Genomic DNA, 25,000 nt, shown 5'->3' on the forward strand with positions numbered 1-25,000 from the left:
AATCACAGCACTGCCTATCTTCGCTAAAGGTGACATTTATTTCAAGTTCCACTTTATACTTGAATTGCCAAACTTTTAATGGTTTTTCAGTTCAGGTATCAACACCTCTGATTAACACCATGCCTCATTAGGTAGACTTTGATTAGTTTAGTGTGTTGGTGGAGTATCACAGCGGTGGCTATGAGGCCTATTACATACAATTCTGTAGTGCTGTAAATTTAAATATGCGCACGTATTTTTTTAAATATTCTTTTTTTAAAAAGACGATCACTTCATTCAATGTCCTTTAATGGCTCACTTTTTTCTCGAATGTAAAGGTTGATCGATTTTTTTAAACCAGTGCATGCGATGGACAGAATCGATCCTGGGGAGGGGATCCCCTAGACTAAGGACAGCCTGGACGGTATCGGGGACACGGGGCCACGGCGCCGGGCCTGGTTCTCCTGTGTCCTGATGCCCCCAAGCCCACCCGGCTTCAGCCCAGCACCCGGAGCCCCTCGGGGGGCACGGCCCCCCCTCTTCCAGCCTCTGCAAAGCCACAGCCCCCTCCAGGACAGACACATCAGGGTGCCTTTAATCTCCCCCTCACATTCTCTGCTTGTCCCAACTTTCTTTCTTTAGGAGTTGGGTCCTCACACACACACACACACACACACACAAAAACACACACACATACTGACACACACACACACAAACACACACACGCATACACAGACACACACACACCGACACACACACACTGACACACACACACACACATGCATACACACACACACACACTGACACATACAGACACACACACGCGCGGGGACTATTCTGTGAGGTTGTAGCTCATACAGAAATGGCAGGAGAGGCTTTATAAGGAAGGCCTTGCTCGGTGTACTCTCGCTAGCACTCTGGCAGCTACAGCGATCTTGGTCTTTAGGTGTGACAACGCCTTTCATCTACAAAGAAAGGTATTGAGACACCATGAAATTGACTTTTTCTCCAGGTTAGCTCCTTTCAGCACTCACTCACACTTAGTGTTCTCCTATTCAACAAGCTATGCCAAATATGAATGCTATGCCCTATTTCCTAAACTAAACCCTCACCCGAAAACCAACCCATAACTCCGAAAACCAAATCCTAAAGCATAACTTTAAACTTAACCCTAACCATTAAACTCAACCCTGACCTAAAGCCTACCCAAAACCCCGGAACCAAATCTTAAAGCATAACTTTAAACTTAACCCTAACTCTAAATTTTAACCCTAACCTTAAAACCATCCCTTCGAAACCAAATCCTACAGCATAACGCTAAAACTCAACCCTAACCTTAAAACACCCCCCTGATACAAAACCCAACCCCAAACCCCGAAACCAAATCCTAAAGCATAACTTTAAACTTAAACCTTACCCTAAAACCAACCCCAAACCCTGAAACCAAGTCCTAAGGCAAAACTTTAAACCTTGCCCTAAAACTCAACCCTAATCTTCAAACCAACCCTTAACCCCGAAACAAAATCCTAACTCAAAAAACAAACCCTAACCCAGAACCACTCATTTCGCTCACACCGTCCCCTCCAAAGCTCACACCCTTGCACACGCTAATCACCATCACAAAACATTTTGATTGGCCTGTAGTTTCATATTAACCCGGATGGATGACGTTGTTAAAGTATTCATCAGTAGCTCTGTATGGAGTGGCATGGCCTCTGATACATGTCTCGTTCAGGTAATGCCACACTTTTCATAACCAATGCATTAAAAAGTGTCACACGAGGACCCTGTAGACTCAACGGAGAACGCTGACAAGCAAAGTGCGCTGAATGTTCTCACATTTCTTCCTGAAGCTAAATCAGAAGCTCCGCAATCTGAATTCAAATGAGCTCACTCTGCCGTACATGCAGACATGCAGCTCCCTTCCCGCAATCCACCGTGACATATCTCAGCTCCGACCATAATCACGCCACATTATCTTCCCTTTACGCAAATTACCAGAAGGTATCACCGTGCCTGTGTCTCTGCAGGTTTCGAGACTTTGATTAAACAAACCAACCCATCAGAGATACCTCTCGGTTCCATTACTCCACTTGTTCTACATCTAAAGTCCTCCCTGTTTGGTGTTTTCTAGGTCTCGTAATGAAGGGGTGGCAGTACAAGCAGCTGAGATCCTCCAGGAGATCCACGCCCTATAGAACATCCCCTGAGCCACTGCTGAGATTGTGGAACTATGCAACAGAATAGCGCCTTTGACAGTTGGTTCTCTTAAATCCTTCAAGAGTACTTTGCTCTTTACTCTCTATAATCAGAGCAGATTTAAACCTACTGGATGCTTTCCCAAAATGACATGCATTTAGCCACTATAAGTACTTATTTTTTTGAAATGCCTTACCTATTGTACCTGCTATTATACTGTTGATGTTTCTTTGAGACAAAGGGTGCCTTTTTCACAGAACCCTGACAACTCTAAAGAACCTTGATGTTCTGAATGCGATGCAAAAGCCAGTCTGATCTGTGAGCGATAAATGTCTTTGCTGTTGGTGAGAGGCTGTTTATAAGCTGATATTTTACATATTACGTCATATAGTATACTTTGTGGTTTGTTAATGTCTGCCATGTATTTGTTGAGAAATAGTTCGACGAATAAAGATTTATTAAGTTGCATTAATTGTGATGCAGTCGCTCAACAAAGACTTGAAAGTTCAGCGGTGGTGTTTGGGGTTAAGAAACGTGGGTTTCTGTGGGTTTTGAATTGAATATATTGTTTACTGTCACTATAAATACCATACTGCTGCAGAACACAACAGTTACGCTTATAAACTCATTGCACCCAGTTCTCTACATCCATCTTCATCATGTTCTCTTGACGCCAAACTAAGAGCTGCCCAATCTGAAGTCATCTTCATCACAGGCTTACACCCTTGATCAGGCTTTGGGGGAGGAGAAGGATAATGATGGAGCTGATGATGATGATGATGATGAAAAAACGCCCCCTTAGATGGGTGAGCAACATGAGGAAACTCTGTAGCAACCCGGAGCAGGGATCGAAATTCCTATCGGCAAGCCCCGGATGCAGGCAGCTTTGAGCGCTACTCTGGCACTGGTGCATCACGTGTCAGCAACAGCATCCTTGGTCAACATGTGGACATGGGAAGACTGCCGGGATGAGGGTGCCATGCTGGAAAGGGGAGTTCCCATTAGAAAGCGATAACCAATGAAAACGCAAGAATCTGTTCAAGAATTGACGAGACCATGACCTAAGAAAAAAAAGGTTTAAGAAAAGGCATTGCTGTGGATTCGTTCTAACCTTAAGGGAGCACATGTTTCTCTGGTTCAACCTTCTTGTCACATGGCATCTTCTTTGCCATACTATGAGGTGCTATACCGCACACTTGGCACAGCGATCCTCAAGTTGTTGGACAACGAGGTCACTGCAGCCAGCACCTCACAGCAGGCATGAAGCTCATTTGATATGATTTATTTTGACACTGGAGCTTCATATTAACACAGCAAGAGACCCTGTGTGATCAGATTGGCTTTCTGGGCAGAATATAAGATAACTAATTCAAACAATGAACCGTAGCTGCTATAGTTTCTAGTTAGGTATCACCACTGTCCAAGGGTGACTATTGATTCGCCATAACCTTCCACATGACCTAACCACACGGCTTGCATCGAGATTAGCCTTAGCAAATACGGAAACATAATGCATCACAAGCTCACTCACTCTGCCACTGCGTGTTTGGGAGTGAATTTATAAACAGGCTTGTTGCCAGATGAGATTACATCGATACTGACACGCAAGAAGCCTTTTGACCCCCCCTGACGAGTAAGAAGACAGGATTGTGATACAAGGGCAAAGACTGGCCTCTCCAGCGTCGACTGCAACCATCTCAGTCCAACTGTCAAACAGAGCGTGAAGTTCTGCAACTTTGGCTTCGCTGGAAAATGCGTACTTTGTATTCATATAACTTCATTTCCTCCTGATTATTCCAGTTAGGATTGGCTGCTGGTTGGCCCAGTTTTTTTCCTGTCAATGTTGTGGATCTCATTTAAATAATAGTTTTTAGCCTGATCGACGTCCCTAGGCACAGAAAACCTGGATCACCGCTTCTGATGTCACTGACCCGGCCTCACCCAGTGAAGCTATTTATCTGAAGAGGAATATATTGTGCTCGCTGCAGGACAAACTGTAAAAAATTGTTTTTCACGGGGACTTAACACCAAACCAAACCCTGCTTTTCTCCTCTTTATGCCAGTACAAGTGTAGGCACGTCAGGTGCCGTTCCAAATGATACCTTCCAATGTTTTTTTCTTTTCAAAAACCTCCAAATACATCTGCTTGAGTATTATGTTAATTTGAATGGATCGCAAATGATTTGCAGCAGACAAACAGGGTCCTCTTAAGTGATGTTTTGTTGCATCGTCTCCTAGAAACCCGGTCAATAGCTAGCCTCTAGCACTTTGGTTAGCCAGCCTTCTCCAGGGATGATTGCCGGTTCATTCATTCATGGTAGAACTTGTCTAACACATGATTTATGCATAACCGGACAGGGAAAAACCGAATGTTATCGTTTGAGTAATAAGCCATTATTAATAGGCTTACTTGGATATGATACACCATACCCATGAAACAGGTATCACCCTCTGGTCCAAGCATGTGCCATGAATAGAGGACCCCTACCTATGCCCCTGTTGGGAGTGGGTGCTCGTGCATGACCTGAGCCACGTGGATGAAATACAACACACACAGGCCTTAGGGTTGAAATGACAGTCCATTTTATTGTTACGGAACACAGCAGGCTACAGCAACCAGCTCCTCCCATCATCCGTCTCCTTAGTAACAGCAGACCAATAAAATCCCTCCTCCCCAACCCCCCCCCCCCCCTTGATCCATAAAACGGCCACACCCATCAACCTAGGTCAGCTACACTCCCTTTGGAACAGAGAAGACATCCTGGTGCCCACCATTAAAGCAAGAAAAAAATAGCTTGATATTTGGACCATGACTTCCAATTCATGATTATTTTTTTGTTTTTATACAAAAGCTACACAATGTTACACTTTGTCTTCTGAATACAATTCAACTGATTAATTTCCTTAGTGTTAGTGGACGCCATTTAAAAACGTGAACGGAAAGAACGAAAACCTTTTTACTTGGATTGAGCATCAGCACTAGAAAAACTCAACACTACCAGATTTAAGATACAAAGTACTGCAAAAAAACAAAGAGGATTATAATAAGAAATGATCTTAAAGCAAGCTCGAATCAGTACCATTACAGACAAAAAAAAAAACTAAAAAGGAAAATCAGAATAAAATGGTCAACAGAGTAAAAAGAAAAAAGAAAAAAATACATAAAAGGGTTCTTTTCAAAATTGAGCTCCATCTCTTAGTCATGTCAGGATTTTCAGTGAGCCCACCGCTTGGGCTGAGGAACCAGAACCGCACTTCACATCTAGTTTGTCCCCGTTGAGTCGCGGCTGGGCGACTCCATGTCTCGTCTTCGAGTCCAGTCATCTTCAGGCACTTTCTGAAACCCCGCCTCCTCCGTATGGGCAAATTACAATGCAGGTTCATCCAGATCACATGATACAGCTGGGAGGAAAACACAAGGCATGCTTTAGTCAAATATCCCGCACACACAGACACGCATGCATAGATGACAGTACGACAGTTGAAGGGAGGGTATTCTACTTCCTGGCATTGTGCCGTCTGGGCGATTTGAAAAGACAAATTGGCTCATTAATGTGATTGACGGTCTGCAAAACGGCCCACTATCCGTGGATAAAACCATCCTTTGGTAGCCATCCACCTTGGCTGCTTCTCTTGGGCAAGTGATTTAAAAAAAGGAACCCGTCCATCACAGAACGCCAGGTAGAACCCCTCGCCAGGTCGAGAGTAAAACCACAGCACACCACTCCAGTCCGGTTAGTATCCACCCAAGCAGGCCTCCCCCCCCCCCCCCCGCGGGGGGTGGGGTCTCACCTAGTAGAAAGTGTTGTGATGGTGGTCCGCGTGGCGTACCGTCTACAGGTCCGTGTCGAACCAGGCCAGCTGGTTGGAGTCACCAGGGGGCAGGCCGTCCATCAGGTCCTGGGCGTGGCCCAGGTCGGGCAGACCCTCCACCGGGGCGTAGTCCTGGCCCGGGTGGTGCCCCCCGGCCAGCTCGTGCTCCATCATGGGCTCCAGGCCCATCGTGTCGCCGGCGTACCCCCCCGTGTGGAAGGAGCGGTAGCTGGGGTCTGGGATGGGGGGGCGCATGGTGGATGGATGATGGAGGAGGAGTGGGGGTGAATGGATGGATGATGGAGGAGGATTGGGGTGGATGGATGGATGATGGAGGAGTGGGGGTGGATGGATGGATGGAGGAGGATTGGGGTGGATGGATGGATGATGGAGGAGGATTGGGGTGGATGGATGAATGATGGAGGATTGGGTTGGATGGATGGATGATGGAGGAGGATTGGGGAGGATGGATGGATGATGGAGGATTGGGGTGGATGGATGGATGATGGAGGAGGATTGGGGTGGATGGATGGATGATGGAGTATTGGGGTGGATGGATGGATGATGGAGGAGGAGTGGGGGTGGATGGATGAATGATGGAGGAGGATTGGGGTGGATGGATGAATGATGGAGGAGGATTGGGGTGGATGGATGGATGATGGAGGATTGGGGTGGACGGATGGATGATGGAGGAGGATTGGGGAGGATGGATGAATGATGGAGGAGGATTGGGGTGGATGGATGAATGATGGAGGAGGATTGGGGTGGACGGATGGATGATGGAGGATTGGGGTGGACGGATGGATGATGGAGGAGGATTGGGGTGGATGGATGGATGATGGAGGATTGGGGTGGATGGATGGATGACGGAGGAGGATTGGGGTGGATGGATGGATGATGGAGGAGGATTGGGGAGGATGGATGGATGATGGAGGAGGATTGGGGTGTGTAGGGGGGGGGGAGGCGAGGGGAAGCAGAGCACTCTGTTAGAAGCAGGGTAACACAAAGCTGCCACATGGTAGTATGATCAAAGCTACACAGCAAAACAACAACACACGGCAACCCCGTCTCTCCGCCTCGCGGCAGCACGGTACGGTGGGGGCGGTTTACGGCCCGGTTCTGCAGGGCGTGACGGAGAGAGAGAGCGATGGATAGCCCCCCTCCAGGGGGGGCGGTGGTTAAGCCATCGGAGGGAGGCGATCACTCAAGCGAGGCGGACGTGACTGGACTCACCTTCTTGTCTGTATCCCAGAGGCTCACCCTGGGCTCCGATGTCCAGGCCCAGATCCCCGGTCTTCAGCCGGAGGAGGAGGGGGGAGAGAGGGGAGAGGTTAGAGCGGAGCCGATAACCGTGTTCTTTGGAAAGCCAAGGCAATTAACGCCAAAAGTTATCGTTGTGGAGAAGTACCACGGGTGCACTAATCTAACTAATTGGTGGAGGATAAAAGTAGCCGTGTACTGCAGGATGTTTAATAGTCACAATGAAGTAAACACGATAAACCCATAAACGTTGCACCGGTATACCATTTTGGACGGCCTTAATTGTACCCAGCCAGGCTGCAACTACTGCGTAAACAGCTTTTTAGTGCAATACAATTTTATTAAACTCTGAAGGCTCCCAATAAGCCGAGGTGAGCAAGATGACCGACACTCCCAGCCGAGCTGGGCGTGTTGCGAGCGTTCTGATTGGGTGACGCAGCGCGTTGGGGGCGGGGCCCATACCTCGTTCCAGGCCATGGGTTCTGTTCTGAAGAGGGAGCTGGTGAGCTCCACGGAGAGCCTCTTCTTGTAGTCCTGGGGCTTGTCCTCGGACATGCGGAACAGCACGGCTGCAGCGTAGGTGGCTGGAGAGAAACACGGGGATCAGTGGGTTAGCATCGTCATGGAGACTCCTGTCAGGGGGTGGATGGAAGGACCGCCATGTACGACGGAAGGGACTACTAACGATTTGGGAGCGCTGACGAGATACACACTACGATAGCGTCACAATCACGATGAACAGCCCGTTACCGTTTTAAAAACAGGCGCTAGCTTAAAGGGTAATTCCGGTGTAAAATGGATTTGGGATATGTTTTGTATGAAGTAGATTGGTGAGCTTGCGTGTTGCTGACGGATGTCACAATCTCTGTGCTCGTCAATCTACCCATCGAGTCTTAAAAACAAAATGGCGTCGACGGGTGATCTACTGATGGTATTGTGTGTATAAAATGTCCTTTTTAATAAACAATCTGTACACTTACAAAGTTCTCAATGCCTCGTTTTATATGTCAAGACCCTTGTTATACTACCAAAGACGTGTCGGGCTACTTTTAGCCTTTTAAGTGGTTTAAAATAGCGATTTAGTTTTTACCATAACCAGTGCCCCCATCGTTCCAAGTTTATAGCGTTTTGATAGAATCGGCTAAAAACAGCCAACTGAAGAAAGCGTCTATATGCGGATTTTGTGCTCCAAAGCGAACGTTTCAACTCGTTATCATACAAAACATATCCCAAATCCATTTTACACCGGAATAACCCTTTAAGCCGGCCAGAGCAGCAGATTTACAGGGGAGGAAATCCGACACGTCCTCTAAACAATAAACACGCCCGTCGCCCTGTAATCGAGAGCTGGCGTCCCGTGGGACCGGACGCCCACGCGTCTGCCCGGCTCTTTTGAAGACGGGCCGCTCCCCGGCGGTAAACTCCCCCTCCCCTCAGGTGGTGGACGGCGCGGCGCTCACCGACGCCCTCGTTGCGGCTGTGCAGCAGCTCCGTCAGCGGGGCGGTGGCGCCCTCCGCCTCGATGGCCTCGGCCGCCTCCTTGTCCTGGGCCAGCTCACACAGCACGCCGGCTGCCACGCGCTGGATGTTCTCGATGGGCGAGTACAGCAGCTGGGGAGACCAGGGGGAGGAGGGTCAGGGCACCGGACGCCGCAGTTTACCTCGCTATAGGACTGGATAGTTGCTTCCAAAAAATATATAGATCTTTTTTTTTCTTTTTGCATAACCATTTTTGGTCCTTAGGATTCTGCCAAACATTTTCTTTTTCAAATGGCTTTTGGAAATTTTAATTTGCTTCAACACCACAAGTCTACTCATTTGCTTTCAATACAAACGGCAGAGGCGAGGGTTTTGCTGTACCTGTATATCAAGTCCAACTGAAGGGGGGTATGCGTTGGTCATGCGCTTTCCATTCAACATCAACACAATAATCCTAATCAAGAGCGCATTCAAACCCGCGATGCCATGTGACGCCCCCCCTCTTACCTGTACGAAGAGTGGAATGGTGTTGAGTCCTCTGATGACTATTCTGTTGTGGACGTCCCTGGCGAGGATGTGGAGCGCTCCCGTGCATCCCTCCACAATCTCCTCCATACGCACTCCCTCCTGGGGACACACAGGACTGGTTCAGCACCGCAGCATCCAGAGGCCGCTCCACATACCTTACCACGAGACTGCGGTAGGGAAGACGCGGTGCGGGAATACTGGTAGTCTGTTTCGATGACGACGCGCGATAGCAAAGGGAAAAGGCAAAATTCTGTCCGGACTCTTCCAATAATAATAATAATAGTTATATAGTTCTACAGCCATCGTACCGTCATGAGCATAGAACTAGGCCGTTTACCTGCCTGGCAGTGCACAAATTGCTGCGTTAGCAGACAAATAACGCAGACACAACCATTAGTTTGTCCGAATACACGGGACACACTCGAGCACTTGAGTCTGCCTCATGTATGAAAGTGCTATAGAAATAAAGTTGCCTTGCCTAGCTCCTGTACAGCCTTAAGTCTAAACCTTCCCATCTCTATGAACCAGGAGGAACCGACGCCTCATGCGACATGGCCGTGATGCCCTCTCGGTAATCGCCACAAAGCCCATCGTCACGTATACACCGCGGCGCCATGTCTCCATGTCTGCAGTTATTTTGATCGCGATTTCGATTTTTGGGTCAAACATTCACAAAATTAATGTAATCATGTTTTTCGATTTTTCTTCTTTTTCTATGTTTTATAGAAAGGGCAGAACAGCTGGATACATATCTGTATATTATTTGAGATTGGAACTTTTATTTTTGGACCATTTTGTGTGTTTTTTTAAGGCGAAATTTCAATGTTCTCAGTTACAGCGGGGTTTTTTTCGTGGCGGGACACGCTGAACATACACACAACGCGTTGTCAAACCCAAAAGCAATCGTTTGAATAAGCGTGATTTCAACATTGACCGAAATAGCGGCGACGGTGATCTTTCCCGTGACGGAGCGGCCCCACTGCGACGCGCGGAGGAGTCCAATGTGCGCTGGGGGGGTGCTCACCACAAACTGTTGCTGCGTGCCGCCCATACTGGTGCGTCTCTGAGTGTCCTGGTGGGCTCTCACCAGGAGCTGGACCAGCCGGGGGATGGCGCCCTGCTCCCTCAGGGGGGCGTGGTTGGCGGGGCACAGCGCCAGGTTCCGGATCAGCCCCACCGTGGCCTGGGGAGAAGACACACACACACACACACACACACACACGTCAAAAACCAAACCAGTAAGATACACTCAATACTAGGGCTGGGAATCGTGGCCAATTCCCTGATTCGATTTCGATTCATAAGGTTCTGAATCGATTGGTCGCGATTCGATCTGCTCTCAAATAATGGAAATGGTTCAACTGTGTTACAAAAAAACAAATGTACTTTATTTTTTCTCCTCATCTTAAAACAGGTTTTAAGTGCACACTTGTAAATTGGACGGTTTAAACTTGAGCGTTTTGTCTCTCTGTCTCAAAAGTGCTATTTTGAAATTAGAAAGGAATTGTAAGTGAAAGTGTACTTTAACTACAACATTCCATCACTGCAAAATGCATTGTTTATTAAAGTGCAAAAATAATAATGGTAACAAAACAAAAAAAAATATATATATATATATATATATATCGATCTCATGCCCTATAAATCAATATTGCAAAATTAAAATGACATCAATCCTAAATCGATTAAATCGTTTTTTCTACCCAGCTCTACTCAATACATCATTGATCGCCACCCGATAATATAGTAGCAGTATTTTCATGTCGGCTGAATGGAAAGCAGGCCAGTGCATCTCATTCTCATTTGGTCTCTGTGTGGAATTAGATTTAAGCAGAACACCGGCTATTGGTTTGCAAGCCACTTGCAAACACAACTGAGCTAGAGCGCTCGAGGAGGCTCCCACTTTGCAATGCAAAGCACAGCTCGGCGTTTTAATTGGGCGGCTTGGCCGACAGTCCGGTTATGTATGGCAGGTCAACAACATCCGCGGTACAATTGACCAAGCTAACGCATACAGAACCTCCAGTTTGTACACCATCCTCAAGGAGGTGACCCCCCAACGCCCCATTTGTACTTCCAACGGAAAACCCGTCACCCATCGACGCTATAATGCCAAAATAATCCACTATTATTAAACTCGTGCGTGATGAGGTGTGACAAGCCAACAGAATAGACACTGTATGCAAATCTGATCCAGCCAGGGGCTGAACAATGAGGCCTGAAAGAGCAGATTACTGCAGGCAGCCGTCCCAGAGTATGGGAACCAATTCCAGATAAGATAGGATAATTGCTTTCCAGGTAGTGGCGTGAATTAAGCTGTGAAATGGTTTTGCAGCAGATAATTCTAATACACACAATCCGTTTATTTAATTTCAGTTGGAACCAATACTCATTTAAACTAGCGTCAAGATGCAGACTTCCAGATAAGAGGCAGGGCCAAACCACCCATTTCCTAAAAAGGTAAGACGTCATTGATCCCAGCCCGGAAAGAAACGGATAGGGGGAGGTTAACGGTATCTCTGTTCACGATGGTTCACGGTATCTCTGTCCACGATGGTTAACGGTATCTCTGTGTCCACGATGGTTAACGGTATCTCTGTTCACGATGGTTAACGGTATCTCTGTTCACGATGGTTAACGGTATCTCTGTTCACGATGGTTAACGGTATCTCTGTTCACGATGGTTGACGGTATCTCTGTTCACGATGGTTAACGGTATCTCTGTGTTCACGATGGTAAACGGTATCTCTCTGTTCACGATGGTTAACGGTATCTCTGTTCACGATGGTTAACGGTATCTCTGTGTCCGCGATGGTTAACGGTAGCTGCGTGTATCCCCGGGGTAGGCCTGCTCAATTATGGGAAAAATCATAATCACGATTATTTTGGCCAATATTGAAATCACGATTATTCAAACGATTATGTTTGAAAACATGTTGTATTTATTCAGCATGTCTCTCCGAAAACCTTTTTTGTAACTGAGAAATTAATGTTGAGCAAAATGTTCCAATCTAAAACGATATACATATATGTATCCCGCTGTTCTGCCTTTTCTATAAAAATTTTAAAAAAAAAGAAAAGAAAAAAAAGAAAAATCAAGAAACTCGATTATGTTGATTCTGTGGTCGTTTGACGCTAAAATCGAAATCGCGATCAAGATCCGATTAATCGCCCGGCCCTACCCGGCACCCCGGCCTACCTTGATGAGGGGCCAGTGTGAGGGCGGGTGCAAGAGCTTCACCACCACGGGCAGGCCGTAGTGCAGCCGGACGGCGTTCTGGGCCATCTCGGCGTCCTGGTGCCGGGAGGTCAGGTGACGCAGGGCGCAGATGGCGGGCTCCGTGATGTCTTCCCGGTCGCCGGCGCGGAGAACCGTGCGCACCAGTGCCTCGATCCCGCCCACCTTAACCGACAAAGACAGTTGGGGGGGGGGGGGGGCTTCGTTAAGGCAAGTCCGATTCGATTCAAACTTCTTTGTTCACTTTTCTCTGCTTTTCTACAGTCCCGACGATATTATAAAGGGCCCTTTCCTGTGACTTAGTGACATCACAAGTGGGCGCGTCCCCCTGGATGTATGATGGATGGATAAGCAACATCTGCTCCAGTCCTCTGGGTAGGCTGGCAGACCGATCTAATCCATCATACATCTGGGTGGACACGCCCACTTGTTCCCAAGGCACAGGGAAGCGAAGATTTTTCTTGCGGCTTGTACTGGCTTATCACAGTCACACCTGGTGGTATAATAGGAGCCCTTTAAAAACGGCAAAGAATCAACATTCAGACTCCCGTTCTTCCTCGCCGTGTCCGGGCGGCGAGCCTGTGGCCGTACCTGGCAGACCATCATCTTGTTCTTGTAGTTGTTGCACGTGAGGTTGGACAGGATGCCGGCGGCGCAGGTCACCACGTTGATGTCGTCGCTGCCTAGCAACTGGACTAGGGTCCCCAGGAGGCCCTCCATACCCTCCTGAGAAAGACGGGGGGGGGGAGATCAGCACGACGGGCGCACAGTTTGGACGTGCACTGGCTGACAAGGACGTCAGCCGGTGCACGTCAGGTTCACAGATAGACCTGAGGTTTATTTTTAGGATTCCTTGTCACAGAGACACAGACGTGGAGCTCAGGGATTAAGAGACTGGTGCATTGTGAAAATTGTAGTTTTGGCAATAACGACTCATCTATTCAAGCATTTTGTCAGTTTAATTACAGAGATGCTGTGTCTCGCTGGGACAAAAATAAGGGATTCGTTTTGAGAAAGGGTTATTTTACCTGTTTGGTGGCAGCGTCTGACAGGTTCCTGAGGGTCCAGAGGCAGTTCTGCACCAGTCTCTGGCTGGGGTCTGTCAGGTGGAGACCCAGGGCCTGCATTCCGCCTGAAGAGTCAGAACAGCAGTAGACATGAGCAGAGGTATTCAGAAATACTTTCTTCCAATCAGATTCTCTTTGCGTTATCGGCTGAACGCAATGCATTCCTACGAAAAAAAAAAACACGCATTCAAAGATCAAGAAATCCCTTTGATAAATCTGTGGTTTTTTTGAAGAGCACAATATATATATATATATATATATATATATATATATATATATATATATATATATATATATATATACGCCGTCCACTTTGAAGTAGAAAGCCGTACCCTGTTTCGAGCTACATCAAAAACAGTCAGCTAAATGTCCGCCAAACGTACCGGCCTCTACGATGGCGGGCTTATTGCTGGAGCAGACAGACAGCACTTTAAGCACTCGGCTTGTGGTCCACAGCAGCTTCTCGTAGGTGTAGGTCCTCATGATGTTCACCAGAGCCTGGGGGCCACCACTGGCCAGGATTATCAACTGGGAGGGAGGGCAGAGAGAGTGGTTGTGTGAGTAGCCAGTCCAACCTAATTATTAATAATCTCAGCTGATCAAATTGCAAGTTTTTTTTTGTTTTATTTATATTTATTTTGCCCACGGTTATTTGCCATTGCTGTCGTTTCGTGCATTTCCCTTGCTGTAAACGCGTCGTCGTTATAAATGAGGGGAAACCTCGGTGCCTTACGAGTGTAAATAAAGTTATAAAGTTTAATAAATAAATAATAAAGTTTGAAATGAGAGCATATGCTGCTACCTCCTCCGCTAAACCCCACCATCCCTCCCCCCTGAGGGCCGAACCTTGCTCTCCTGGTTCCCGTAGGCCAGGATCTGGAGACAGTCGGTGGTGATGGCCAGGAATTTGACGTTGGTCTTGTTGAGGAGGGCCACCATTTTCTGGAGCCCGCCGGCCAAGCGGACGGCCATCTTGGCCCCCTCCTGGTGCAGGAGCAGGTTGTGGAGGGTTGTGATGGCGTAGAACAGCACCGAGTCCACTGGGGAGCTGGAGGACCAAACACGCACGGGTTCGTCACCTTGTTGTGCTCAGCTCAGGAGGTAGATCAGTTGTGTTGTGACCGAAAGGTTGCTGGTTCGATCCCAGCTCCTCCTAGCTGAGTGTTGATGTGTCCCCGAGCGAGACACTTAACCCTGACTGCTCCTGACTCTGCCGTCGGTGTGTCAATGTGTGTATTAACCGACGTAGGTCGCTTTGGATAAAAGCGTAAATGCCTTAATTGTAATTGTGCAACGCTTCCTACAAAGAGCCGTCTGGAACTCAGGGAGTTGTGGATCAATAGCATAGTCATGAATCTTGATTCAATCCTTCTCCCTAACGTAATATGGCTGATTCTGTGCAAGTTGCCCATTTCATAGCCTGGATATACATCAGGCTGTTCTTCAGAAAGTCGACAAGTTGAAGCCATCATTTAAGTTATAACATTTGTGGAAAACTGTTAGAGAGTTTAGATCAGCGATAAAGGGAACAGTCCCTAAAAGTAGAAAACTAGTCAATAGAAAACAACATGTGGCGTGATTATAGTCCTAGTTGCAAGTCACAGCAGGTAACTCAAAATATTCTGCCAGAAGGCCTCACTCCTACTGGAACAAAGACAAGGTTCCCATTTATATTCCTGCCTGTAAACAGTGGCGAGTTATTTGTTGGTGTAGTGCATGATGGGTATTGCAGAAAGCGGGCATTATCAAGCTTCTTTATCGAATACCACAATGTCTTGCACCGAAATGACCCACAAACCCGCATCACAACCACAACAACAAATATATTTTGTTAATTCGCGTCACGACCATTCGGGCCCCTTACCCCAGCATCTTGACGAGCGCGGGTATGCCCCCAGACTTGAAGATGGCCAACAGGCCCTCTCTGTGGTGGGACAGGTTGTGGAGCGTGCCAGCGGTGCAGCGGGCCGTCTCCACGTCGTTGGTGTTCTGCATGGTCCGCACGATGGCCGACACCATCTGGGGCGAGCGCATGATGGCATGGCGCGACGCCTCTTTCTTGGAGAGCTGGTGGACCATCACGGCCGCTTTGTTCACCACGACCTGGAGAGAGACCAGGGTCAGGGGAGACCAGGGGAGAGACCAGGGTCAACGTCACTGAGCGGAAGTCCGCGAACATTTATAAAGGAAACAACCGTATCATGATCAGAGTACATGCCGAATAGAGGAAGGAATCACGATTGTTTTTGTGGGATAATTGTCAAACAATTATGATTTTCTGTGTGATTTTATCCATTGTGTGGTTCAACGGATTAGTTTAACATTGCAATTCGGGTTCCACAGATCCGATCAGATGCTTTTAATGAACAGAAACGCAACTAGCCCCTGCAGGACGGTACCATAAACCAGCTTCCATACATATATATAACATAATCTTCTCTTTCCTTTAGCCCAGGCCTATGCGTTGAAAAAAAATGAATGAATTGATATAACATCTTAACTATGGTTATTGAATAGCAGAAGAACAATATGAATCTAAATCCCCACCGAAAATACAAACACATCCTTCAGTCGGTTTGAATGCGATGAACCGCTCAGCCCTGGACACCACTGGGGTCTCCGTCTCCGCGGCCCACCCTACCGCCGGCACGTACCTGGTCCTCGTCGTTGAGCAGCTTGGTGAGCTCGGGGATGGCGCGGGTGGCCAGCTCGGCGTCGTCCTGGTAGTTGATCAGGTTGACCACGGCGTGCTTCAGCATCTGCGAGGGCTCCGCCAGCCTCTGGACGTTGGTGGGGTGGGCGCCGTCGTACTGGGTGGTGGGGATCTGCATGCCCTCCTCCAGGGTCTCGGGGAACATGGCCGCCCGCACCCTCTGGGCGCGCGTCATGGCGTACTGTCCGTCCAGGTCTGGAGAGGAGGGACGGACGGTGTCGGGTACAGCGGTGAGTCCTTTGTGGTTGGTATGCGTGAAGGGCAATGAGCGATGCTTGGTGCAATATTGATCTCGCCGTCAGGACCACTCAAAAGGTTATTCTGGTGTTCATGCAGAAACATATTTCGAATTCGGTTGACCTGCAGCAGCGCGCTCGCTCGCTCACCTTGGACCTGGTCCTGGGCGAAGTTTTGGTTGAAGCCCTGCTCCCAGTCGTAGAGGACCTGGTTGTCCACGTCCTCCTCCTCGGGGTTCCCCTTTCCGCTGAGGGAGGGGGCCGTGGTGGTGGCCCCAGAGTGAATGCCTGAGTCCAGGTAGGACTGCTGCTGCCAGTGGCTGACTGCCGCCTTGCGGTCGGGCTCCATGGCCATGTCCAGCTCCATCAGATCAGCTGAGGAACACAAGCCGAGTCAAGCAACCGCAGTCGAACGCCGTTATCGGCCCCGCAATCAAACGCCGTTATCGACCCTCGCAATCAAACGCCGTTATCGGCCCTCGCAATCAAACGCCGTTATCGGCCCCGTAATCAAACGCCGTTATCGGCCCCCGTAATCAAACGCCGTTATCGGCCCTCGCAATCAAACGCCGTTATCGGCCCCGCAATCAAACGCCGTTATCGGCCCCTCAATCAAACGCCGTTATCGGCCCCGCAATCAAACGCCGTTATCAGCCCCGCAATCAAACGGCAACAAGCAGCACGGTCAAGGGGCTCTGGCTTTGCCCATCACTTGATGTATGCAAACGTGGCAATCAATCTATTGCTGTAAGCAAATTCCCAGTAACCTGAGCATTCTTGTCAGAGTAAACCCTTTGAATCCATAGCTTTAAACCCTCGTCTTAAGCCATTCTTCTGACCAACCGTTGAGGGCCACCCGTTTCAAAATGCGGTACATTGGAAGACCATAAATCCACTACCGAGCTTCTGGGGTCTCTAATAGACAAAACCCTTGTCTCAATAATTAATCACAAAAACAAGTCTTTCATCATACTCCATTGATTTTCTCGACGTGTAAAAGTATGTTTTATGTGCACTCAAAGCCTAAACCTGGGATCAATAGAAAACGGCACAGTCTTGTAGCCCGAGACTGCATTAATCTTACAACAACCACAGAAGAAGCCATTTCTGCTGCACCACTGCAGTGCTAGTCCACGCGGACAGGCTGGAGAACAGAGGGGTTGAGTGAGAGTGCACGGGCAGACCCACAGAGGGATAAAGTGGGAGGCCTGGAGTCCACGGAGAGTGATGCACTTACCCTGGGAAGCCATGTTTCTTTCTTAAGCCACAGCCTGCACAGCTTCCTGATCTGCAACACACAAAGACAGCAGGAGATCACCGTCAGTCAGCCCTCTGGTCACACATCGGGACAACCTGATTACCAAGGGAGACTCCATACAGGCAAGACATCCAAAAACTAAAGTTATATTGGGCCACTATAGCCAGGGACTAGGATCAAACTTAAATCATATTGGGCAACTATGGCTATACGGCAGAAGATACAGGATAGGGAAACCATGTAAAGAAATATATATTACTCGCACGCTTTATAACTTTGTGGGTATTTTGTTGGGCATATCTTCTCATAACAGACTATAAAACTATGACAATATGATGCAATTTGATGCCTATGAAAGAGCGTCTGAATCTGAAATAAACAATTGTTGGGTTGTGGCAAGGGAAAGCAAAGAGTCACCAAACAAAGTGTGTGGCAGGTTGGTTTTTGCATCATTAAAATGTATTCAAAATCTACAACATTGGAAGGTTGTTTTCTGCAGGGTTTTAAGAAGCAGTATGGGGAGGGGGTGGTGGGGAAGTTACTTTCCGCTATTCCTTGTTTCTTCCTGCCTAGCCCCCTCCCCCCCACACACACACCTCCAGTACTTAAACCACAGCAGAAGCAGCACTGCATACACAAAGCAACCATTAAGAAGCTCCCAGCTAGCTAGCCCAGCACCAGAGAAGGGAGGGTGGGGGCTGGTGGGGGTGGGGTCATGGGTGGAGGAATGGAAGGGTGGGGGATGGGGGGGGGGGGGGGTGCAAAAACATTCCAGCAGGGGCTTTGAAGCTCAAGCCACAAGCTCACTCTGCGGGAAAGTAAACACTATCATGGCTACAGCAGGAGAGGGAATTAGTTTAGAGGAAGACTGCATTTCCAATGCATTCTCTGGAGCCGCCCGACTGCGATTGCTAAGGACGGAGGCTTCAGACGCACACACACACACACACACACACACACACACACACACACACACACACACACACACACACACACACACACACACACACACACACACACACACACACACACACACTAAAATTGGGATAATACCACAGGGCTCTAATGCAGAAATGACTGACCATGCAAGCCCAGACTTTCTGATGACTAAAGGGGCAGGCTGTCTACCTGGAGGCAGGGAGGCACATGTGAAGGTGGTCAAATTAAAGACTGAAGGGGGTGGATGTTTTCAACGGCTGTTTGCTATTGTTGCAATCACGAACGCACACCCACACTTAACTAAATACGGGTGTGATTCAACTCAAAACCATAAAATGTGTCATCTAGAAATACACAGCGGCAGCAAATCCACTATGCATCACTAACGTCCCGGAACATGTTGCTCTAAATGTGCCGCTTCGGTGTGAGTTTATGAAGTGGCCTAACCTGACTAGAGCCATGCGACCTTAGGCATGCGGGGGAGGGGGGCGACCTGGCTATAGTCAGTTCAGCCTCCCCCGCACCAGCCTGTCGTTTCACAACACTGGACTGCTGCAAGGGGTTTATCTGGCCCTGGTCTTTGGGGCACCCGGTCGACTCTACCCCAGCCCTTCCCCCCCCCCCACACTTCCACACCCAGCCAAACGCTTGCGTCACCACATTCAGGTACTATTGTTTTTTTTTCCGCGTGAGAGTTCATGCATGTCAAAGCACGGCAGAGAGGCTTAGCCTAGTTCTGCGGAATTGAAGGGATGACGTGGATCTCGCATTCTGTTTGCACAACGTCAAAGCACATTACATAAATCATTTGTCAATCTACTAAATCGTTTCGATTTAACTTTCACTGTTTGACTCACGCTGATAAGCGTCAACTGTAGTGTGATAAAGTGAAAAATGTCGTAGGAACAGGTCGTGAAAAAGTTTAAATTGCCAACTGCATTCCAACAAACCCTGCAATCACTCTGAGAACCTAGATACGCAAGAATCAACCCAAGCCTCCAGATCAGCCTCGATAAGAAGACCACAACGCACGCTACCTGGCTGGCTGGATCGGTGCGACTTCAGTGAGGACTTACAAACATGGTGTCTCCAAGCCACTTGTTGGGGAGCGTGGTTGTTTATAAGGACCACTCGCACACAGGACAGAGAAGAGTATAATGACCGCAGCGAGACAGTAGTGCCTCAAGGTCCGGCCGTTCGCACATTAGCGGCCAGCTGGAGGTGATAGCCAGTCGTTTACATTCCCCCTCCATCCCCTAGTATACCAAGGCTCGCCCTTGCGAGAATTCACAGGAGTACTGGGGATAGATGAAACTGGAGGTATGAGGCAAAGTATCAATCCCCTCCCCCCCTCTCTCATTCCCCTACACCCACATGCCACTGCCTCCGACTGAGTCATAAAAAATAAAAAAAAAATACAAAGTCTTGAATCAACTGCCAGAGCTGACCGCAAACACGCCAAACAAAATGAAGCGCTCACACGCTATGCCTATGGAGGCTGCCCTCACACAACCTAGCCAGGAGCTAAATGAGAGCCATGTGTGTGACTGAGAGCCAGTCTGCACGCAACGGCATGCTGGTCCTAAAGAATGTGCGGCCGGTGATTTTTTTTTTTGCTGTTGTGTTCATGAGTGAACAAGCGATGTGAGGCATTGCGATCCAATGACTGTTGGACACGGCTTATCCGAAGCCCCATCACCTATTGAAACGTGCCTATTGGACAGGCAGCCGAACAACAAGGCGATCGCCGGGAGACTCCTCTAAACCCCAGTACGGTCGAGCCATATGTAAATACAGATGAATGACTTGTGTACAGTCACACCGGGCTGGGGAAAATGCAAACCACTTGAGGATACCTGGCCCGTGGTCATTACCCTCAGAATGGGGGGGGGGGGGGGGGGGGGGGTGGTATTCGAATAGTAGAGGTGTAATGCTTGAAGGAGATTTACACATCATGGTTTGGCAGCAACAATAAGGCCTGAGCAGCCACACTCAATTGATTGGCAAACGGTTTCAGCTGGGTGCACTTGAATGGCCTCATTGGGTCCTTTATGTTGCAAAGTACATGCATAGGAGGGTATAGCCAAGTCAATCACTGTCGTTTAGTTACATATTGCTAGTGTTCTTTTCTAATTGAACAGAGTTTATCAAAAACCCTACAAAAAAACGTGTGACAATCTGCAATGAATTTTTCAAAAGTCATCAATTATAATCCAAATGTAATTGTAGCTAGTTTAATTATGTGAAATGATTCTGTATAAACGAATTAGACCATATTTGAGGTATCCTTATTTTAAAGTTGCAGCCTGCACATGACCAATTAATGAAAAATAAACAGTAGACAGCGAGTTAGGCATGGAAAGGGTTTGAACAACATCCCTAGCCATGCAATATAAGGTTGCTATGCATTGGGTGCATTTCAGGAGGTCGATGCACTGTTGCGGTTCATTCTAATAAAAAGCGTCGCTATGCGTTATGATCCTAAAAATATTTGAATAAAGCGCAACGGGGGAACGAATATTTAATTAACAAATAAGTAAACGGTGAAGTTCTAATACATATTTTCTTACATATAGTGGATAGATTAAAACCAAATTCTCAGCCATAATTACATCCTTAATATCAAATCCCAGGCCAAGTTAGGCGGTGAGGTGTGTAGCCTACTGAAGACCCAGCCAAGCTCAGCGAAAAGCCAATCCGTTCCACACCCGAGCTCGGAAATACGGTCGCTTTATATAAAAGAAAGCCCAGCCGACAAGGTGTATGGTCGCGCAGGCGGACACCATCAGGCAGCGGTAGCTATGTGGCGCTATGTGCATTGTCAGCAGCGCTAACCGCTTGCTGACAATGCGCTGAAGCTCAACGCTCGCAGCTGCTGCTGCTGCGGCGGTGTTCAGCCGGCGCCTCTACGGCACTATACACCGTCCGGAACCCGTCGCGTTATCCACACGGGTTAACATGCAGCCACCACACGTTACTAGTTGCGTGAACCACAGAAATGATTCAATTTTTTGCCAAAGGGTCAAAATAGAAGAAAAAAAAAAAAAGGCAATCATGAATACAAACAGGTTCCTGCCGTGTGCTGGGAACAGTACACAAATTACACCGAAGTAGCAGTAAGGTATACATTTTCGAAAGTACAGTAACCAACCAATAATGAGTTTGTGATGGGGTATAAAGGAGTCATGCATGACGGGGTTGTCTTGTGATTTAAAAAAAATGGAATACAGTTACATAGACGTGTTGTCACGCTATTTACATTGTATGGTTTATGTAGCGTGTTGCCTCTCCCCTCTACTACCGCCTGTCAGCGGCTCGGTCTCTGGATAGAGACAACACCTACGTTTCCGCTTAGCACCTCCGACCTCACAATCGGAAACCGCTCTAGGTGTTGACGTAAATTAACCAACACGTCGACGTCTATTTCCGTCCGTGGTCGTTCTGTTCACATGGGTCAAAATGGAAATTCCAGACTGTTAAATAGCGTGACAATTCAAAGATAAGGACATGCACATGGGACCAAAGACTGACTCAGAGCAAACAAAAGATGCCATTAAAATCAAATAGTCATAGCAAAAGGCAAATCTGGATAAACCAGAAATGCAGATATACAAATCTCCCATTATAGAGAATCATTGACACCAAGCGGGTTGTGTTGAAGCGCTGCAAGAGTTACATACGCCATTCAGTAAACGAATAAACTGGACTCAATTTGAAATTTAAAGAACCTGACCTAATTAGGGAACGAATTAATGTTATTAGAAAAAAAAACAGTGTAGCTTTGAAAGTGAAATTGAAGTGATGCATAAACAGATATTTCGGGAAATATCACCAAACTAAATTCGGGGCAATCTATGAATTCTTCCAGGGAGTAGGTTGTGAACACAGCTGCCGACCGCCTTCACTCCTGATCCTAACACCACTGGACTCGGATTTCATATTGTGGCTCCGCCTCGCCTTCCTCCCGGAGCCCCACGGCCGGGAGGAATTTGTCGGTCTTTGTTTAAAAAAAAAAGGACGAATGGAAAAGACTTTGGAAATTAACTGATCCTTATCCTTCCAATTTTCGCCTGTTATGATTATTGCGATCAAAAAGCCAATCGCATTAGGCAAAAACAATGCTCGGTCCTCCATGTCGACGGGGAAACGAGCGCCCACCGGAATATAGTTCTGTTCCACGCAAACTTCCACAAAACTCACTCAACGAGTTTATATCCTCCCCCCCCCCCCCCATCCACAGATCAGACTTTCCCACATTCGTCTAAATATCACAATCCAACTTTCTTAAATAAGTTGAGCCTGAAAGGGATGGAATCACCACTTTACCTAACAATCCAGGGATCCAACCTGACTATTAAAACACGATAACCATGAGCCTTAACCGCAGGGGTCGAGGGAGAAGACAAAACCAGGAGTCTCTATAGTAAGCGATGTGAGCCGAGACCCTAAATCAGATCTCAGAAACTAGTTATTGTAAAGTCCAAATGTGAACGGTGAGGAGGCTGATCCTAGTCAAGGGGTCGACACATCCAAATCTATTCCAACGCAACGGGCGTTTCTTAACATCACCAAACCGCATTCACTTTATACATGCACATGGATCACAGCGCTTAATTGATAAGAAAACAGACATGTGAATAAAACGAGTAAATAGAGTGTCTCCATCAGGTATTCTTTAGTTTAATCCAACATTTCCTGGGAAATCAGCTGTTTCGCTAGCAGGCAGCATCCCGGCCGCCCTAAACAACAGTCCATTTCTTGCGCTCAGCTACAACTCGACATGAACAGCACAAAATGTGTAAAATACAGGAGATAATGTGCTGAAGCCTACCGCTGTAGAGAATTACGAGTCCGTCCAATCGGATATGGGAGAATAAAACCAGCCTTGAATGGAAAAACGGGAACGTGAAGCCAAAAGTCAAGGGAGCTCACATCTGCTCCCGCAACGGCAAGCAAATGTTCCCTGGGTCAGGACAGGAGTATCTGAGCGTTTAAGATGGCGGCGTGTATTTATAGACCGTACTACACCTTCCGTTGACAAATATCCTGCCCCTAACAAGCGCAAAATAGACACTATAATTTACAGTACTTGTTTGTACAGAATTGTAAATTAAAAACACGTGTGCCATCCACTAAATTAAATATATATGCATATACAATGTTTTACACGGGCTAATTCAAATAGAGCACAATGGCTACATCACGCGTAGGGATACACAGATAAATGACGTTCCGACAGACTACAAACGGAAATCCGATTCCCACAAACCTTATCAAGAATACACCAGAAATCCACTTGTTTAATGAATTTCATTTTAAAAGAGGAATTAACCAACACAATAAAGCTTGGTGGGTTTTCCCTTCAGGTGCACTTTTTACGTGACTTTGTCTCCATCTTCTGCATCATTTAGCCGTCTTCATCAGCAGTACTTCATTAGGCCACCAGATGAAATTATTTCTTACATTCTAAATTGCTTACATAATTCTGTGGTTGAGACTCCTGTAGTTCAGAATGGTCAAATGGCACAATGTGTGACTTCTGCTACCTTAACTATTAATTATTCGTACCATTGTATGAAAGAAAATAAAATCCATTGAACTCTCAAAGTATCTTTATTGTGTGTATTTCTTTCTTTACTTACATGTATTTGACCATCCATGCTCCACTACAGGTAATAAATTGTAATTATATGCTATTTGGCAACACCCTTTTTGTGGGGAAAAATTATTAAAAGAGATTAAGTCAAACCTTTGTGGACCATTTAATTACGCAATCATTTCATTTTCAAATATCTCTTTCTTGCAAACAGGAGACCCTGGGAAAATGCTCAACATTCTCCATCACAACAACTGTGAGCCAACTCCAGAAACCCTCCCCCCTTCAAACTCCTCTGTAAAAATGTCTGCGTGCCTCCGACGCTCATACAGGTGAAATACTGCAGTGAGTTCAGCATTGAGGGATGTTGACTAAACATAACATAGGGTGGTGCAGTGTGTCTCACCATGAAGATATACTAAGTGACTTCATGGATTACGATTTGGCTGCGTGCCCTGGTTTTCACACACCCTTGAAGGCTGATAGGAGACCCTAGACCTGTAGGTGTGACTGGTGAGTCAGTGACCACCACGGCATGGGATGGTTTATCCTTTTTGGTATCCCATTCCCATAGTCAGCTGCTACCAGCTCTCGCTCCAACTCTACACAGAGAGAGGCATGAAGAAAGAAGATGGATGGATTGTTGCTATGGTGATCCTTAACCAGCTTGTAAAATTCCACCATTCTTTGTTTTT

The 25,000-nt window shown here is 47.3% G+C and overlaps 2 protein-coding genes across 4 annotated transcripts in view; one reads left to right on the top strand and one right to left on the bottom strand.

Moving 5' to 3' along the window:
• ulk4 (unc-51 like kinase 4) overlaps nt 1–2,554 on the top strand; it is an 87,491-nt gene extending 84,937 nt beyond the window's left edge. Inside the window, exon 37 of the mRNA XM_079758611.1 lies at nt 2,114–2,554. Within this exon, the coding sequence (XP_079614737.1) occupies nt 2,114–2,177 (64 nt within the window). The 3' untranslated portion in view covers nt 2,178–2,554. The remainder of the gene's footprint in view (nt 1–2,113) is intronic.
• Nucleotides 2,555–4,874: 2,320 nt separating this feature from the next.
• Nucleotides 4,875–23,682, bottom strand: ctnnb1 (catenin (cadherin-associated protein), beta 1). 3 transcript variants are annotated; one of them, XM_079741473.1, is made up of 17 exons: nt 23,541–23,682; nt 17,750–17,800; nt 16,663–16,887; nt 16,218–16,471; nt 15,428–15,666; nt 14,410–14,611; nt 13,947–14,091; nt 13,525–13,628; nt 13,088–13,222; nt 12,458–12,661; nt 10,346–10,441; nt 9,238–9,357; nt 8,712–8,862; nt 7,714–7,835; nt 7,225–7,285; nt 6,010–6,227; nt 4,875–5,580 (listed from the first exon to the last, which is right to left on the bottom strand). In XM_079741473.1, the coding sequence occupies exons 2-16, from the start codon at nt 17,760–17,762 to the stop codon at nt 6,013–6,015; spliced, it is 2,286 nt and encodes a 761-aa protein (XP_079597599.1). In that variant the 5' UTR covers nt 17,763–17,800; nt 23,541–23,682; the 3' UTR covers nt 4,875–5,580; nt 6,010–6,012. The 3 variants fall into 3 exon arrangements, with proteins under 3 accessions (XP_079597599.1, XP_079597597.1, XP_079597598.1); XM_079741471.1 differs by having other exon boundaries at nt 10,283–10,441; XM_079741472.1 differs by having other exon boundaries at nt 5,971–6,227; nt 10,283–10,441.
• Nucleotides 23,683–25,000: the final 1,318 nt, after the last annotated feature.

Source organism: Pollachius pollachius, assembly GCF_949987615.1.
Source record: "Pollachius pollachius genome assembly, chromosome: 1".
Lineage (NCBI taxonomy): Eukaryota > Metazoa > Chordata > Actinopteri > Gadiformes > Gadidae > Pollachius > Pollachius pollachius.

What these genes read in the sequence shown, in the direction of transcription:
- ctnnb1 (XM_079741471.1), bottom strand. An exon ending in CAGACGCTGCCACCAAACAG is followed by an intron (nt 13,223 to 13,524) that starts GTAAAATAACCC and finishes CGTCTTTCTCAG; the next exon opens with GAGGGTATGGAGGGCCTCCT. An exon ending in CACACTGGCCCCTCATCAAG is followed by an intron (nt 10,442 to 12,457) that starts GTAGGCCGGGGT and finishes TCTTCTCCCCAG; the next exon opens with GCCACGGTGGGGCTGATCCG.